Genomic DNA, 17659 nt, shown 5'->3' with positions numbered 1-17659 from the left:
CGTTGACAAAAGTGAACTCACCCTGCGGCAATCTTGCCAGGGGGGGCAGGCCGGGGGCCAGAGCCTTTTGGAGCCAGTCGCAACTAGGACGTTACAAAGCCCATCTCCCTGTACTGTCCTCCCTAGATGGAGAATTCGTCCCTGCACCCCCCAGTCCTACTCAACCACGGGACTGGGAAGATTTTACAGCATCGGGTCCTTTTCTGTCCGTCCCCAGCCCGGCCTCCGGGGCTCTGTCCTCCGCCAGGTGAGCAGAGCCATACCTGGGCGTGGGGCCGCTGGCACAATGAGCACCCCAGCCCCGCCGGAGGCTCTAACCTCTGCCACACCCGGGCAAATAGTGCCACCTGGTAGAGAGTCAATAGTGGTGCTTTAAATGCAACGCAAACCCCTCCTACATTGGTTGTCAAATCACTTCACGATTCCTAGGCAGGCAGCGGATTCTGCGCCTGGGAGAAGGGCCGGGGGGACGCTGCCCGCAAGTGCAAAAATAACCCCCGAAGCCTCGAGCCAAGTGCTCGGCTGGAGCCCCCGCAGCCTGTGGGTGCCCGCCGGGCGGCTGGCGGTCCCCGGGAGCCCCGCGGGGCCGGTCCGCTCCCCCGCGCGCGCCGGGCGGCGGGAGCAGAGCGGCGCCGAGTTTGGGAGTTCCCCTCCGCCTTGTATGGAGCGCCGCTCCCGGCCCGTCCCCGCCCGGCCGCTCTGACGCCCAGCCCTCCCGCTGCCCACCCCCGCCGCCTCCCTGCGACTTGCCCGGGAAGCCAGACGGAGCCTCTCTCCCCCCCAAGTCTCTCCGCCCGCCATCCCCCCCCTCCAGCATCCACCCCCGCCCCTCCCCGCCCCCGCCTCCCCCTTCCCCCGGCAATCGGGGAATAAATCAGGGAGGAAACCGCGAGGGAGAGCGCGAGCGCCGGCGGGCTCGCCGAGGTCTGTTTCCAAAGTCGCCCTTGATGGCGGCGGAGGCGAGGCAGCCGCGGCGCGGAGCAGCGGCCGCGCGCTAGTGGGTCCGCCCGCCACCGCCCCTTCCCCGGCCCGGGCTCGGTCCTCGCCGCCCCCCGGCGACTTCACGCCTCCGGCCCCGGGCGCGCCGGCCCTCCGGGCGTCCGCGGTGCGGGCCGCAGAGCGTGCTCCTTCCCCTCGCCCGCGGCTTCCAGCACCGTCCCTTCCCCGACTGGGGAGGGAGGGGGCATCGGTCTTCGATCGCGAAGATGGCTGCTGGCTGCCTGCTGGCCTTGACTCTGACACTTTTCCAATCTTTGCTGATCGGCCCCTCGTCGGAGGAGCCGTTCCCTTCGGCCGTCACGTAAGTCGGCGGGCCGGGCAGGGCGGGGAGCGCCGGCCGCGGGGGTCCCGGGGTGCGGGGCTTCCTGCCGTGGGGGTAGGGCGAGCGCGGGCGAGCCGGGCTCGGCTCGGAGAGGCCGACCGGGAGGAGCGCGCGGCTCGCCGCCGGAATGCGCCCCGAGCCGGCGCCGGGGCCGGGCTGTCCCGGGAAACGTCCGCCGACGTCTCGTCGCGCCTCAGCCCGTCTCTCCACGGATCCTCTAGCCTTAGAGTTTAGCTGGAGTAGGGGAAAAGTTTCCGACCAGATAGCCGCTATCATCAAACCCAGTTCGCTGCAAAGTTGTGTTTTGATTGAGTATTTTACAAATAGGTAATTTCAGGCTTGCCAGGGGAGCGTGGACTTTCCCGCATTTGGCCTCTAAGATGCTAATTGCTGTACTGCCCAAACTCGTTTGGATCCCAAATTACCGGGTGCACTTGACAGCCTTTCCGATGGGAAGCGTGCTCGCTCCCCGCGGCGGGGCGGGCTCTCCGCCCAGGGGCTCGCAGATACCGGGTCCAACCTTGCAAACCCATTATCTGAAACATCCAAGTGCCGACAGACCCGCGATTCCTGTTCTTAGAACGAGTAGAACCTATTCTTTGAGGGAGGGACTGTTTCAAGAGCCTCTTGCAATTTTCTCTTATTTTTAACATTTCTAAAATAACTTTTAAATAAATAATTAAAAAAAACCTCACTGCTATTCTGGAAATGGAGGGTTTATAGGTAGCTCTAGTCGTACGGCAGGAAAGGAATGAAAAATAATAATTCTCTCCTCTCTTAGGCTGCAAAATAGAGTCAAAGTCAGTGGCACATATAAATATATACATATTTTTAAATGCACTGAATAACCTATCCGGCATTCTGGGAAGAATTTATTTTGGTTCTTGAAGCTACTTTAAAGCTTCTAAGAGTAGGTAATCCTTAAGTGGATGAGTCACTTTAATGCATTTTACATAACAAAAACAAAGCCCAAGGTAGCTTTCCCGTTATTTGTGCTGCTGGGAATTATTTGCTGTCCTTTGTTGGCTGAGTGCTGAATACTGGAGTTTTTGGTGGATATTAACAGTGAATCTTTACCGGTTGAAACCCTGCAGCTATTATTTAAGATTCATCTTAAAGTATTTATTACATTAGGTGTCAGTGCAAGAATCTGGAGGATGCACATTCTAACCCAGAGAAAGATAGTGTCTAATATTTTTTGTCATCGATTTAGAGTAATGTTCCTCTTTAGATAATCTTCCCTAAAACTGATTGCAGATCCTTTTTGTTATGAAGCAAAAGGGTAAATGCCATCTGTAGATCTTCGTTTAATTAGCAGAATATTCCAACCAGATATTTTTAAAACTAAAAAGAGTAAGAATTACCCTAAAGATGCTTCAGAATTATTTACTCTTACTAAGATATCACTCTTTTATTTATTTAATTTGTTTAGACTATTTGGTGCTTGGCCTATACAGTGAGAACTCAAGTGACTCGGCTTGCATTTTGTGTTAAAGAAGTAGCTCTTTAAAAAAGAGTCAGTCTTGTTTTTAATTGACAATTTATCAATATTTCTATCATTTAGGGGGAATGCTTCATTATACCATTGGGGAAAACTATGGTCTTTCAAAATACAACAGAATACAATGTTTTATTCCTGAATATACTATGGTAAAATATTAATGTAAAAATCCTTACTGTAAGAAGGACATTTGCAATAAATGCTTTTCTAAAATGAAAATAACTCAGTTTTCATGGTCAGAAATTTACTGGGGACAAGAAAGAGAACAGATAGTGGGCTAAAATGGGAATTAGGACGCCACGATTTCTTCTCTTTGAAAGGAATTGAAGTTATTTTTACAATGGAAATTCAAGATGTTTTCAAATTATATAAAACATTAATTATTTCATGAATTAAAAAGTTAATAAAAGATTTTGTAGAGCTAAGTCAGTCTCCTGTAGGTAGTATTAACAATATGTTTGGAAGCCTTATACATCTTTAATTATTTATTTGAAAAGTTGATAACACCATCTTCTGAGGAAAGGAGAAATGATGGTTGACATTTGTACTTCAGGTTAGATTTCTGAATAAACTTTGTGAAATTAAAAAAATGAGGGATTCATTTCACCAAGATGTGGTGCCATTGGCATTTCTTGCAAGAAAAGAATTCATATGCAATGTTTAATCAGGACAAATCTCAAATCTTTAGGAAAAAATTCAAGTTTGTAAAACTGAGTACACAGATTGTAGTGTTCATTAAAGGCAAATTATGCTTCTCTCTATATAAATTTCTCTGGAAATCATTAGAGAATTTTTTTGACAATTTTATTTTTCAGCAAAAAAGTAATACAAGTTTTTATTGTCAGAAGAGGAAGAACATGCCATCACATGCTATAAAATTAATTATGCATTAATTATAGTTCGACCTGAAATAGAATTGGTAATTCAGTTTTTTTCCTAAGTGGTGTTTACAGTAGTATGAAGGGCTTACATTTTATTATAATAAAACATTAATATATCAATCTAAATATCTTCATGCATTTTCTGTTCTTTAGCTTAACATACATTCTAATATGGCATATTTTTCTGGATTAAAATAATAGTTAAACTGTTTTAAGAGTTAACACTAAAATAATGGCTTTTTTCAGACAAAGGAATTTTGATACAAGTCTTTCTCTGGGTTAGGTGTTTCTTTTGGAAATGTTTTTCTTGATAAGATTTGTAACATAAATATGTGATATAGTAGCAACCACTAACGTGTATTGGTTTATATATAAATGGAAAATACATCATTTTCATGTTATAGTATGCACATGTTGTACTGGTATTCTAAAAGGTAGTTTTCAAAAAGGGTAGCTCTCTTTTTCTAGAAATAATTCCTTGGCACATAAGCTAAAACATTTCTGTTTTAAAATTCAGAATCACATGTGTGATAGCTAGTATTATAATATTAATTTTAATCTGTCCTTAATTTTAAAATCTTTTTAAAAATCCAGTTTTTTCAAAGCATTGTAGTTGTAACTATTATTCATATTAAACTTTTATCTCAGTCATATCAAAATGCCAGTCAGTCAACAATAGTTGGCTGACAGCCCATTGATGTATGGGGATTTTAATATAAACTACACAATGGTGTAAATATATAACTAAGAATTATAGATATCTACAAAAAATAAGCATATAATCCCATGAAAGAATAGTAGTTTGGGGGTTTAAATATTTATAGTGTTAATATTTTTTCCTGTTATTAGACAAATTTTTATTTAAGGCTATAGAAAAGAAATTTGTACGTCATGACATTGGAATGGTTATCTATTCCATGCATTAGAAGTGACATAATTATTCTCACTTGAGCTTAGCAATTTCTATTTACATACTACATACAGAAGAAAATGTGCCATATGGTAAAATATGAGATAAAACATTAAATATAAAATAAAACTTAAAAACAATAAATGTTAATAAATTTCTTTCTCAGATCTTTAATTTGTTCTCAACTTAACCACATGACATTTATTATTCCACAGGTGTATATTTAAAAATATGGAACAGTAGATATATTTTTCCATATGAATAGTAATGTTAAATTTATTAATGTTATACATAGGTATACATGTAGCTATTTGGATTGGCATTTGAATGAACAGTAAGCAGACTGATATGGATATAATTAAAAAAAACATTGGGAAGATACAAAAATCTAAGCTTATTATGGTTTATAAAAAGGAAATAATAAATGCCTTTGTTATCTTTTTTCATGGCTTTAATTTAATTTTAATGTAATAAATACATATAATACTGGAAAATAAAACAGGTGGTTCATTTTAAAAATAGATAAAAACTTCACTCTTTTTCTTCAAAGAAACATGGCTGTGTAGATATCTTTCTATTATTTCTCCAACATTGATAAAAATAACAATAAAAATTCTTCTAGAGTTTACACATAGTAAGGTTTTGCAAAAACATAAACAGCACATGTGAATCATATATTCAAATGTAGTGTTTACATTTAGGAGCATATATTCATGAGAAATAATGCATTTAGAAATTTTTTAAATAATTTAAAAATTGTGCCCATGACAAACTATATTATTTAATTTATGTATTCTCTGTGGTATTCATTACATAAAACACCTACTTTGAGGTTTCTCTTCTTTTTCCTACTTACCGATACAGATACAAATTTCCAAGAAAGTAATCTGTTCTTTTGAATTCACATCTTACTTCCTATCATGTGGCTTCAAACTGTTTGTAACTTTAAACGGGAGCCTTAAATGGGTAAAATGAAATACATTTTAGGCAAATCATGCAATTTGTTGATCTCTGTTGGTGTCTTACATGTGTGAGCATGAACAGTTCTGACATAAACATGCGTAGAATTTTGAAAAGATCAGAATTTGTTTTAGTATTTCTAAAAAGTAACATTTTATTGTTATTAAGATGACAACCTTCCATTATGTGTATTAAAAGAGCTGTCTGTGGTAGTATTTCAAAAAGCATGTAAGCTTCTTACCGTGGGGAACAAACTTTGTTCTATTATGTCCGCTCGACATTTACTTAAGGCTTACAGGGTGCATCAAGCACTGTGTCACTAAGTGTGTCAACTAATCTTTCCTTTCATGGACTGTCTATGAGCAGTACCACAACTGTTCCCAAGCCTTTCACTAGGTTGCTTTCTAGTAAATTTGGATGGGCTGTGATAGCAAACCATATAGCTTAAACATGATTCATTTTTGTGTGTGTACACCAAGACATGAAAATGGTTGTGTTATATTGTTTACAGAGTTGAAAGAAAAAAACGATTGACTTGAATGTCAACTGAGTAAAACCAGTAGCACTTGATGAAAAGTACTGTATTTACCACCTTTTCCTTGAGGGGCCAAAATAACTAGCCAAGTTACCTAATTAACTGGCATAATTAGGTAACTTGTCTAGTTTGTATTACTATAGTATTCTATTTAATAGATAATTTCTTATGTGTGTGCAAATATACATACATACATGTGTGTATGTATACACATAGATTTTTATAATTTAAGTGGTTTGCTAGGATAGCAAAACCTTAGTAAGGTAAGTTTATTAACAAGTGTACCTGCTTTGAGATTTCTGCCAATCCGTAACTGATTTCAGGGATTAAATCTCATTCAAAATATTTTAATAACACCAGCATTTAAGAATAATTTGTCAAGACAATCAAATGAGATATTGTGTACAAAAGCAGCTTGAAAATGCTGTAGTCCTATAAAGATGAGTTATTAACATAATTGATTGTGTAACCAAAAAAGTGTTTCTAAAGGTAGTTTTACTATCTTTTAAACAAAAAGTATGAAAAAGAAACTGTTGTACTTGAATATCGGGCATCTCTTAAGTTCTTTACATACTAAGCAATTTTATTTCTGCTGTTTAGATATGGTATACTTTGAAATTTGTAACAATTAAACATATTTGGTGGTGTGATGTTTTAGGAATGAGGTAAGTGTGCATAGGTTTTAAAATTTTATTTGTAAAATATAAACTTTTAGGTATCTCTTGTAGACATATCTTTTGTAGTAATTCAATACATAAGAATAAACTACTCTTAGCAATTTTTAAAAATGAATCAAGAAAGTGTCCATTGCTTGTTTAAATTTTGCCACTTAATTGTAGAGATTATGAGCAAGGAAAAGATTGACATTGTGGCCTCAACGAACCAGCACACTTTTTATAGTTAATTTCAATAATTCAGAATCAGGCTGTTATGTATAAAGCAATATTTGAAGTTCTCTTTGAATATGAATGTGGGATATTTCTGGCTAAATGTTATTTTAACATTTGCTTCTGCTGATTTTTTTTAACCATATGCTCTGTGGATTTAAAAAATTAGGATACATTTAAAATTCCATATCATAAATGGAAGAAAACTTAAACTAGAAATTATGGCAGTAGAAAATAATGGTGTTGGCCATTTTAAATGTTTCAGATTTGGGGATAATCTTACTGTCTATTTGAAGATCTTTTTCCTGAGTAATTAAAAACTTACTATGGTGGTCTCCTGGCAAATAATGAAAAGTAATCACTGTATTCTTTTATTCAAATAATTCATTCTTAGTTTCTCTCTTTCATACACACACATACAATTACTATTAATCATAATTTATTATTATTTGCATATAACATCAAATCAAATGGGGATTTTTTTTTGTTTCCTCCCAAGTTACCAATGATCAGAACTAAATTTGGGGTCCTTTTCACTTGATATACGCTCACTGTTTCAGAGGACCTTCTCTTGCCATCGAACATTTCCCTCTATAAGGGAAATTGTTGAGGGATTTTGATACACAGATAAATGTGTACTATGAAATCAACACTTCCACTAAAATTGTCAAACAGTCTAGACAATTGTTTCTTGTGACATTTGCCCAATATTGTGGAGATAATTAGGGAAAATAGGAGAAAGAGCAAATAAAATGATTCTTTTCTAACATGTATATTTTCAGGCTATAGAAAGGGATTGTTAAATATTAATAATTCCTTGTTTTGAGAATTAAAAGAGGAATGCCTCTGATAAAATAAATGGGCTCAGGCACACTGTGAAAATCTCTCATTTTAAAAAAGTGATCAACAGGCATTGTGGTGACAATGCTAGGAGGAGTGATGTATGTGTAAGTGGAGAAGAGAAAGCAGCTCTCAGATTTAGGAAGTGTGAATTTACATGAGAGATGCTGAAGGTAGTAATTGGTTGTTTTTCTTAATTTCTTCTTTTTTTCCCCATTTCCCATGTGAGCTTGGTTATACTGGGAATGTTGTTTCCTAAACATAATATTCATTTTTAAAGACCTAAATATTCAGATATGGAAATTCACCTTAGAGACCAAAGAAAATAAATTGTCTAGGTCTCAAAAAATAGAAGTACTTAAAAATTCTTATTTCCCTGGGAAATGGTTCATTGGATAAGAAATATTTAGTATAAAATTTTATTAACAGTTTACGTACTAATCATCAAGAAAGAAATTATGTTAGTAAAATTTTTTTCATTAGATTACAAGCAGGGAAATAACTTGTAGGTACACAGGCTCCTAGGCAGTACACTTAAGACTATTTAGGCCTCTAAATAGTACATCTCATTTTTAGGAATAGTTAATTTATGCTGTCTCTTTTAATATCTCCTGCTTCAAATATTTTTAATATGAAATATAATTTAATTCAACAATTAATGCAATTATTATCATTCATGGCAAATTATGTATTACACTGAACTACATGTTGAGAATACAAATTGATGAAGAGAAAATCTCAAAGGAAGACATTCGCAGCTCCAAGCTAACTATGAAATGGTGGATGCATCAAAGCATGACCAAGGCAAAAGTACATTGTGTGCTGAAGGAGCATGGTATGAAGAAACATGGTCTGTTCTTAATTAGGCATAGGACTATTGGGTGAGAAAAAATGTTGGTGGGACTTTTCGCTTGAATCTAGGTTATAAATTTCTTGCATTCTGACCCCAGGAGAAGATGGGCAGTGCTCACATCACATGAACATTTATGGTATCCCTGCTCTGCATACCAAAACAAACTTGGTCTCCATCGTGTGTTGCTATTGAGATTGTTAAATTAAAAAAAATAATAATAGATTTGAAACATAATATGTAGAAGGTGGATTAAAGAGGGCCGGTATTTGAGGCACAGGCCATCAGAGTACTTAGTATACTATTGTAGGAGTCACTGAACTAGAGATGCCCAAGGTCTTAGAAAGAATAGTGGCAGTGAGAAAACAAAGCAAGTATGAAATATACTATAGAGATAAGATTTCAGGTCTTTGTGGTTATGGGATTTGGGGAATTAGGAAGAGAAAAGAGTTGGAGATAACAGGTAGATCATGTTTCATTAAACTTTGTAGATTAGAGAACGCAGGAGGAGTACCAGGTTGGTGTTCGGGGTGGAGGTAATAGGTTCACTGTTGGACATTTTGAGTTTGCAGTATCTTGTAGATGTCTGTTAGGCCCTTAGAAATATGTATCCGAAGGGAGTTTGAAGATAAATTCAGAGAGCAGTATCTTTGAACCCAGAAGAAGGGTTCATTCATTCATTTAACTAATATTTATTTAGTATCTACTATGACAGACACTGTGAGTTTTGCGGAGAGAACAAATGAGATGACCCCTTCAAGGAAGTCCTCAGATCATTGATATAAGAGCAGTTTCAATAGAGTGTGTGGACAGAAGCATAGTTTCAGTGGCTTGAGGAGTTGGTAGAAGTTCAGAATATGGAGACAGCAAGTTTAAATTGTTCTTTCCAGGATTTGGCAATATGAGGAAAGAGAGAGAGTAAATTCATAGGAAGACAGTTTAAGGGACTTTGCATTCTTTTGATTTGTTTTAAGAATAGGAGTTAACGTTAGGCCATTTAGGACTGCAAATAGTATGAAACCATAGGACTATCTTAAACCAAAAAGGGAAATATTTTTAAATGGTAGAGGAGCTGGGTAAGCAATCATGGGAGTTGAGTTCAAGGATGTGCCAACAGCTGCAGAAAAAGGTGAGACTGCCATCAGGATCATCTCTCAGGTCATCTTCTGCTTTTCTCTGTGTTGCCTCCTGTTTCTTCTCTTTCTCTGCAAATCAGCATTTTTCTGCTTCTTAGCATTTATGGTGTCAAATGCTTGCAAAGGATTGTGTTTTATGTATTGAAGCCTTGAACCAGCTGGAGTCTAGAATCATAGCCCAAAAGATAGCCTCCCAAAGAAGATATGTTGATAGTCTGAGTTTGGACCAGATGGCCATCTATAGCCCTTTCAGTTGTGACCAGGAGATGGGATTTAGAAAAGAGACTCTGATTGGCTAAGTTTGGGTTATGTCTCCACACCTGGTCCAATCTTATTAGAAGGTATTACATTGTAAAAGACCAGTTGCTATCACCATGAATCGGGGAAGAAGCAATTCTCAGAAAAAGGCTCTGGGGGTGTGGGGTGGGAAAGGTTGTGCAGACAACTAAATAAGAGGGGAGATTTAAGTATATCAGAGGGAGATGACCAACTGGCCAAGAGATGAAAGCAATGAGAGAGGCCATCACTGATGGATGAATTCTGACAGAGGCAGGTGAGGAAGCTATCAAGACTAAAACAATGTCTTACAAAGTAACTTTTGAAATATGAAACAGCCTTGAGAATTAAAGCAGATGGTTGGAATAGAGGATGGATACAATTCCAATTTACTGGAGATGTTTTTGGAGGAGTGATTCAGATTACATATTCCATTCTCAACAAGAAATGACATGATTCAGAAATGTAATACATACACATTAGTAATATTCAAATTTTGGATTCATGGTTTAGAGTTTTTTTTCTTTTTTTAACTTGGTAGTAACAAGGCTCCAGTTCACCACTATATTACTTTTGGTCACAGCAACTTGGTTCTCTTTTGTTTTTTTTTTCATTTACTTCTTTCCTAGGAGCGATTATCATCATGAAGATCCATGTAGTTTTAGAAGATGTCTTTAGATTTAATAAATACATATGCATGTGGTAGAAAGATGTTACAGTAGTATAACTGAAAAAGAAACAGAAAAAGAACAAATAGTTCTTGCCTTTGACAATTTAACATTATTTATTCATTAATTTTGGGCAGACGGTGGTTTACTGCCCCACCCTGTTGATGCTACCCACCTTCTGTAGTAGAGAGCAGAAGTTTGAATTGAAACAGATCCTTGTCAAAAAAACAAAATGACAAACTTGGTAAAACAACACACCACTGGGAGCTGGGTGTGGTTGCTCGACTATAGTGCCCCTAGTGGAGAGACCTAGGCAGGAGGATTACTTGAGCCCAGGAGTTTGAGTCTAGCCTGGGCAACATAGCAAGACCCTGTCTCTAACAAACAAACAAAAAAAACAAAAACCACAGAATATGCCCACAAAGCATGTCCCTGGCCAACCCTTACTGAAACATCCCAGGTCTCCTGAAGGTATGGAAATTACTGGCAGCTGCCATCACAGCAGTTCCCTGAGTTTCCAAGATAAATAAATGAATGGTTAGGATTGTAAATGCCAGCAGATCTAAGAATCAATATTGATCTCATTGGTACCATGGCAGTGTGGAAAAACCACTGTTGTGGTTTGTGGCAAAAGATGAGAAAAGTTAGGGAGGGCTATTTATTTCCATTTTGTGACTTTGCTCTTTTTTCTCTCCTATAGGTGTTCACGGTTATTTGAGTTAATTTTGATATCTCTACCTGCAGAGTGGCTGAACACTAATAATTACTAACAGTTATCCTTCCGTTATTATATTATTGCTTTCTGACGGTTTTGAGCTCCCTATATATACCAGGAGCTGTGAATACCCTCCATGTTTTTATGTTTTTTAATCCATCTAACCTTCAAGCTAGTCCTCTAAGATAAGTATTATTATCATCTCTGTTTTATAAATGATGAAACTTAAGTGTAGAGTATGAAGAACTTTTCTGAATTTCCTTAGGACCTAAAATTTGATCCCAAGCAGCTTGATTTTAGACTCCTACACTTACCTGCTGTACTTTGCTGCCCTTTACAGGAGCTTCGAGGTATTAGCCTCCATTATCTCACCTGGCTGCATAGCCCGGCAATAAGATGGAGGGCAGGAGTCAATGTACAGTAGAGCAGAACTAACTCTTAGCCTCAGTTTCCCCATGTGTACAATTAGGCTAATATTCATGCATCCTGCACCAGACTGTTATTGTGAGGATCAAATGAAAGAATGCATAGGGAAGTTTGAAGCACTGTTTAATGGCCAGACTTTATTATTTGTACATTGTGTGCTTTTTTCTGCCTTTGAGAGATCATGAAAATTGATGACTGTGGTTTAGTGAGCTAGATTATTGTGCTAATATATCACTTGGGCCATGAGAAAAATTTGAAATGAATGCGAAAAATAATGCTTAGCGGCCTTAGAAATGTCTCTTCCTAAAACTTGTGTAGCCTTTCATCATAAAAAGGAAAAGAAAGCACTCTGCTTGCAGTAGAGTGCAAGTAGACTTGGGTGGGTGAAATGTTCCATTCCTAGGTTAAGGACAAAACCAGTGTCCCAAAGGGGACCATGAAGCAAGCAGAACCACCAAGTATTTGATGTGTTTTATTGTGACGCTTCAGCCAGCACCTGTTGTATGAGGACTGTGCCACAGGAGAGTGAATCTATTTTTAAATGTCATAACTTTGCCACTGATAACCTCTCATTTTCAAACAAAGATATAAGTTTTCAGCTTCACAAGAGAATATTTGAAAGTTAAGAAAGCAGTCTATCCATGGTGTTTATAGAAATGATTCTGGACAACCCTACAAATTGAGTGAATACAGGATAGAAAATTCAAAACCAGTTGCATTTTTAGCAACCTACGTGGTAGTCAGCAAAAATCTGCCAAAAACAAACCAAAAAAGGCCAATTTTCACTTGACTCATCCAACTGATAATTAGTTGCACTCATTTAATCCTACCCTCTCTCTTTACAGTACAAATGGAGTTGAGTCTTTCACAAACGCTATTCTTTTGTTGGTAAAAATAAAACACAAATAAAATTTCAAGTGCAAAATTTGAATCGACTCATGCAGAAAATAAGTGTTTTATATTAACCTATACATTAATATCATGACTAATGATTACAACTTGATTATAACCATTGAAGCAGCAAGTTTTCAAGTGCCAGAAACTTGCCTTTTTATGGTAGTCATTTTGACATTTGCCACAGAAAGGAATGTGTAAAATTTTTATGATGTTTGCCACTTTAAAAATACTAACCCTTCTTTGCCATGACATTATATTAGAACTGACTTAAATTTGCATCTGTAAAAATGTTGGGAGACTTAAACAAATGGGCCACGTGAAGCTTAAGGAGGATGGGCACAATGGAGGGTGCATAGATTGCTCTAAATTAAACATAAGAAATGCTTGGTTGTCTCTCCAAACACCTGATTTTCCTGTTGATATAAATGTAGAAATTGCAATTGATTTTTATGAGGCAACATTTTTTGTGCACATGTAGCTTAGTTCTCAGAGGACTGATAGATACATAGGTCCCAAGGTCTCCTGGAGAGTAATTATTTAAAATGTATATTATTCCTCAATGGTAATAAATAAACATAGGGGAATGGTAACTCATCACAGAGTAAAACACACATGATAATTATATGAGGTCATTCATCTCCTTAAATTATCAGATGTGACACAACCTGTCTATGTAGTGTCTAAAAGCCAGCTGAGTCCCCAAGCATAAATGACTGTGACAGAGGAGCTATTTGAAGGTTGCAAGCCTTGGATTTAGTCCTACGCCTTCTGGGTTTTTCCATAAGTGAAATAGATTGGCTCTGAGTTCTATTCTTGTAATATGGCTATGGATCTAAAACCTGGGGTCAACAGGCTACTCAGGATCTATTTTTTTCCTTCTGTTTCCTCTGTACTCCTGCCCTAATTTCAGAGAAACACATGCACTGGCCACATATACAGATATATATATATATATATATATATATATATATATATATATATATAAAATATTCTTATGTGGTGTGTGTGTCTATATACATAAATATATACACACATCAAATATAGTATAATTTGTATGAAATGAAAATTATAATAAAATATGAATAAAATATGCATATAATTTCAGATATATTACATGTATGTAGAAAATATATACTTAGAAGACGTTATAAAACCTGAAAATGCTTTGTAGTATCCAGGAATGCTATCATACATATGAAGGATTTTAAATTTCATTAGGAGTGACTGAAAGATCAAAATGAATGTGATGTATTTTTGTCCAATCTGAGTCTTGCAATCTTACTCTTTCACATCTTCCAAATCACACAGTGATTCCATATTGTTCCATTTGTTCCCAAAAGTTGTTAGGCATGTTGATAGATATTTAAGTAAAGCCAGAACTGTACTAGTCTGTGTTCTCAAAGTTTAGAGGATTCAAGGCAGGCAGCTCAGTATGGAGGGAAGAATCAGGGTTTGAGTCGGGGAATCCCAATCCCTGCCTCCAATACAACCTGTGTGATCTTGGAAAGTCAATTTCCTTGAATTTCATTTTCATACTCTGTAAAAAAGTATCACACTCTATGCCTTTTTTAGGGGAAATTGTGAGGCTTGAATGAGAGGCCATCAAGTACTGGTGTACGTATATCCACTACATTTAGTGAGCAAAGAGTGGAAAGTATTAGTTTCTTTCATCTTTTGAAAATTCTAATATGGAGCCATTAGAATTAGAGGTTTTTCTTGCAGTTCTAATCCACCCCTAGAGGACTCTATGGAGATTATTAAGGATTACTTTATTTTCTCTAAATAATCTCTTACGCTCTTCGTATTAAGCAGATTAGAGCACTGGGGGAAAATCTTCCCTGGAATGGGCATGGAAAGGGGAGGACCAAGTTAAAAAAAAAAAAAAAAGCCAGATTGTTCCTTGTCTTGAGGAGGTATTTGAGATTTTTTTGTGATATGTGTCATGGTTTTTGTCTGAGGCTGGGTTGTATGTCACTAGAAGAAACAGCAAGCTATATCAGCTGCCAGTTAAATCCATAACCTCTCTGTTTATCAAATTAGAACAGATCCCTGCCAAGATGCACAGGTCTCCTGCATTATAAACGGATCTAGATGTTGAATCCATGCTGAGTATCATCAAAGTTTCTTTTTTGTCTGTGGCTACCAAGTACTTAGAATTCTAGTACCATTCTAGAGGTGTAGAGAAGTCAATTCATTAAAAATGGATGCTTTTGGACATTAGGGTTTAAACTCTCGTGGAACTTGCCTGGTTGGTTAAAAGTGTGGATTCAAAGCTCAACTCTACAATTTATTACCTGGGTAACTTCGACAAGTTAACATTCCCAGTCATTAAACTTCATAGGGTTCTTGTGAGGATGAAAAATGTTAATTAATGTAAAATACTGGCATGTAGAAAGCACTGAACAAATATAATCTGATTAGAAATAGGAGAATTCAGTGTAATCAGGTGACTTGGGTTCCTGCTTGCCTCCACCACTAACTAGATGTGAGTCCTAACTTGGTAACATCTTGTAAGGAAGCATTTCTGGCTTTAGCACCTTCTAACATCTAATTGCGCACCTCTTAACTATTTCTTAAGAACTTGGTCTTAGTTGTTACAGAATTGCCATTCATGTATCTACTGACCATAATTTAGATCTTTCTAGGTACTTGAGCACTCCAGTGCTTGGGGTTATGCTCTAGAAAAGGTTATTTTCCCCCATTTCATTTTGTTCTTTCTGAAATAAAAAATGGTCAAGTTAGATGGTTTTTCTTCCTTTCAAACACTACACTGCCATAAAATTGCTTTAAAGTGTAGTATGGTACCAGGTTTCTTTTTGATCTGATTGAAAGATATATTAAGTACAGTTGTTCCCCCTTATCTACCCGGGGATACATTCCAAGACCCCCAGTGGATGCCTAAACCCACAGATAGTACTGAACCCTATATATATTATGTTTTTTTCCTCTACATACCTACCTAGGATAAAGTTTAATTTATAAATTAGGCACAGTAAGAGATTAAAATATTCTGCAATAAAATTTATGTGAATGTAGTCTCTCTCTCTCTCTCTCTTTCTTTCTTAATACTGTGAAATTTTCAGACCATGGTTGACCACGGGTAGCTGAAACCATGGAACATGAGACTGCAGATAGCAAAACCTTGGATAAAGGAGGACTACTGTAATATATAACTAAGTCATTGACCTTGCAGAAAAATTGACCTTGTGTGCAGAAAAATAATTTTAGTGGCCCATTGTCACCTGATGATTTTGGTTCTGTGAAAGAAGCCCTAGATGTTTTCACTTGACAATATATTTCTAGTAATCGTTGCAGACTGTCTGAAATGAAATGTAATTTTAGAACTACATAAGCAACAATCTCCATACTATGTGTAACATAGAATGGTGTTTTTCTCTTCTAAGATGAGCAACAAATATGTCTCACTTACCTTGAGCAATAAATGAATATTATGAAATGTTTTTAGAAAGGAGTAAAAATCAATTATATTATACTCTTTAAAATATCAACTCTACTTTTTCAAGAAGACTTCATAGTAGAGCTCATAGGACATTTAAAGTGTAGAGGTGTATATGTGCAGAATCCTTTATGTGCCCCTTCACTGTGCCCAGCTAATTAGCTTCCCTCCTATTGTAAAGGTGTGATTAAAGGAAAGGAGTTAGAATTACATATTAAATCTTCAATATGTATGAAAAAAGATGTGAATCAGATTATAAAAAGGAAATCAAAGACTGATTGCTAAAGTTCAATGAATCAAAACAAACTAGACTCTTCATAAAGGCATTTTATGTGACGATACATAAATCCTATTTTTAAAATTTGGTAATATAAGTTTATTTGTTTTGTTTTGGTATTTTCCATCCTGTGTAGTATATTACCACAAACTTCAGGTTTAAAGCAACATACATTTATTATTGCACAATGTCAATGGTGAGGAGCCATGGATGGCCTCTGTGCAGAGTCTCACCAGGCTGCATGGAGGTGTTGACTGGCCTGCGTGTCTTTATGGGGCCACTTTCTGCCCCACTTTCAAGATCATGTGGTTGTCGAGCCTTATTATAGGTCCTCTCACAACATGGCAGTTTTATTTCCTCAAGTCTAGGGGAAAAATCACTTGGTTTAGAAAGGGGGCTCAGTCCCTCTTTTGCAAGCTTTCAGTTGATTAAGTTAGACCACCCATGATACTCTCTTTTTTGATTAACTGAAAATCGAGTGATTTTGAATCTTAATTATAGCTGCAGAATAGCCTTACTTTTGCCATATCACGTAATGTAATCATGGGAGTAACATCCCTTCCTAACCACAGGTCCCACTCACACTCAAGGAGAGTGGGTTAGAAACATGGGAGCCATCCTAGAATTCTGCCTATCACAGGTTTTATTATTAGACAAGCATCATAAATACACCACAAAGTAGAAAATGGGAATATTCATTCCTTTCCCTCTTTCTATGTTCACAAATTTTGGACATGCTCTCAAGCATGAGATATCCTATCATCCTCTTGCCTCCAGACAAACTATGTTTTGCCACATTGGTTCTGACCCATCCTGTGAGGAAAATAAACTCCAGTAGCTTATTCACTACTGATTGAGGGTGATGTCATAATTAGCTGAACTTTTCACCTTCTACAAAGAAGAATCCTCTGTGCTATGGTTTGAGCTAGTTTATACCATTATGGTCAATAGATGTGTAGAAAAATTATAAATCAATTCTTCTGAAATGTAAAGGATTAAGATACTTCCAAATTAAGGTTTATGCTTGTGTCTCTCCTGAAATTATGTGTAGTTTCCTATTTGTATAAACTAGGCAATTCTCCATAATCCTAAACAGCATCATTTTTCAAAAATATATTATAC

At 37.3% G+C, this 17659-nt stretch overlaps 1 protein-coding gene across 2 annotated transcripts in view; it reads left to right on the top strand.

Annotated features, from left to right (window-relative positions):
- Positions 1–888: 888 nt before the first annotated feature.
- The window catches only part of CACNA2D1 (calcium voltage-gated channel auxiliary subunit alpha2delta 1), a 469212-nt gene continuing 452441 nt past the window's right edge, over positions 889–17659 (top strand). For both annotated transcript variants that reach the window (XM_045564425.1, XM_045564424.1), the window contains exon 1: positions 889–1300. In XM_045564425.1, coding sequence (XP_045420381.1) covers positions 1206–1300 — 95 coding nt within the window. In that variant the 5' untranslated portion in view covers positions 889–1205. The remainder of the gene's footprint in view (positions 1301–17659) is intronic.

Source organism: Lemur catta, chromosome 11 (genome assembly GCF_020740605.2).
Source record: "Lemur catta isolate mLemCat1 chromosome 11, mLemCat1.pri, whole genome shotgun sequence".
NCBI classification, from domain to species: domain Eukaryota; kingdom Metazoa; phylum Chordata; class Mammalia; order Primates; family Lemuridae; genus Lemur; species Lemur catta.
Note: the sequence above shows the minus strand (reverse complement) of the source record. Positions and strands in the feature narration are given on the sequence as shown.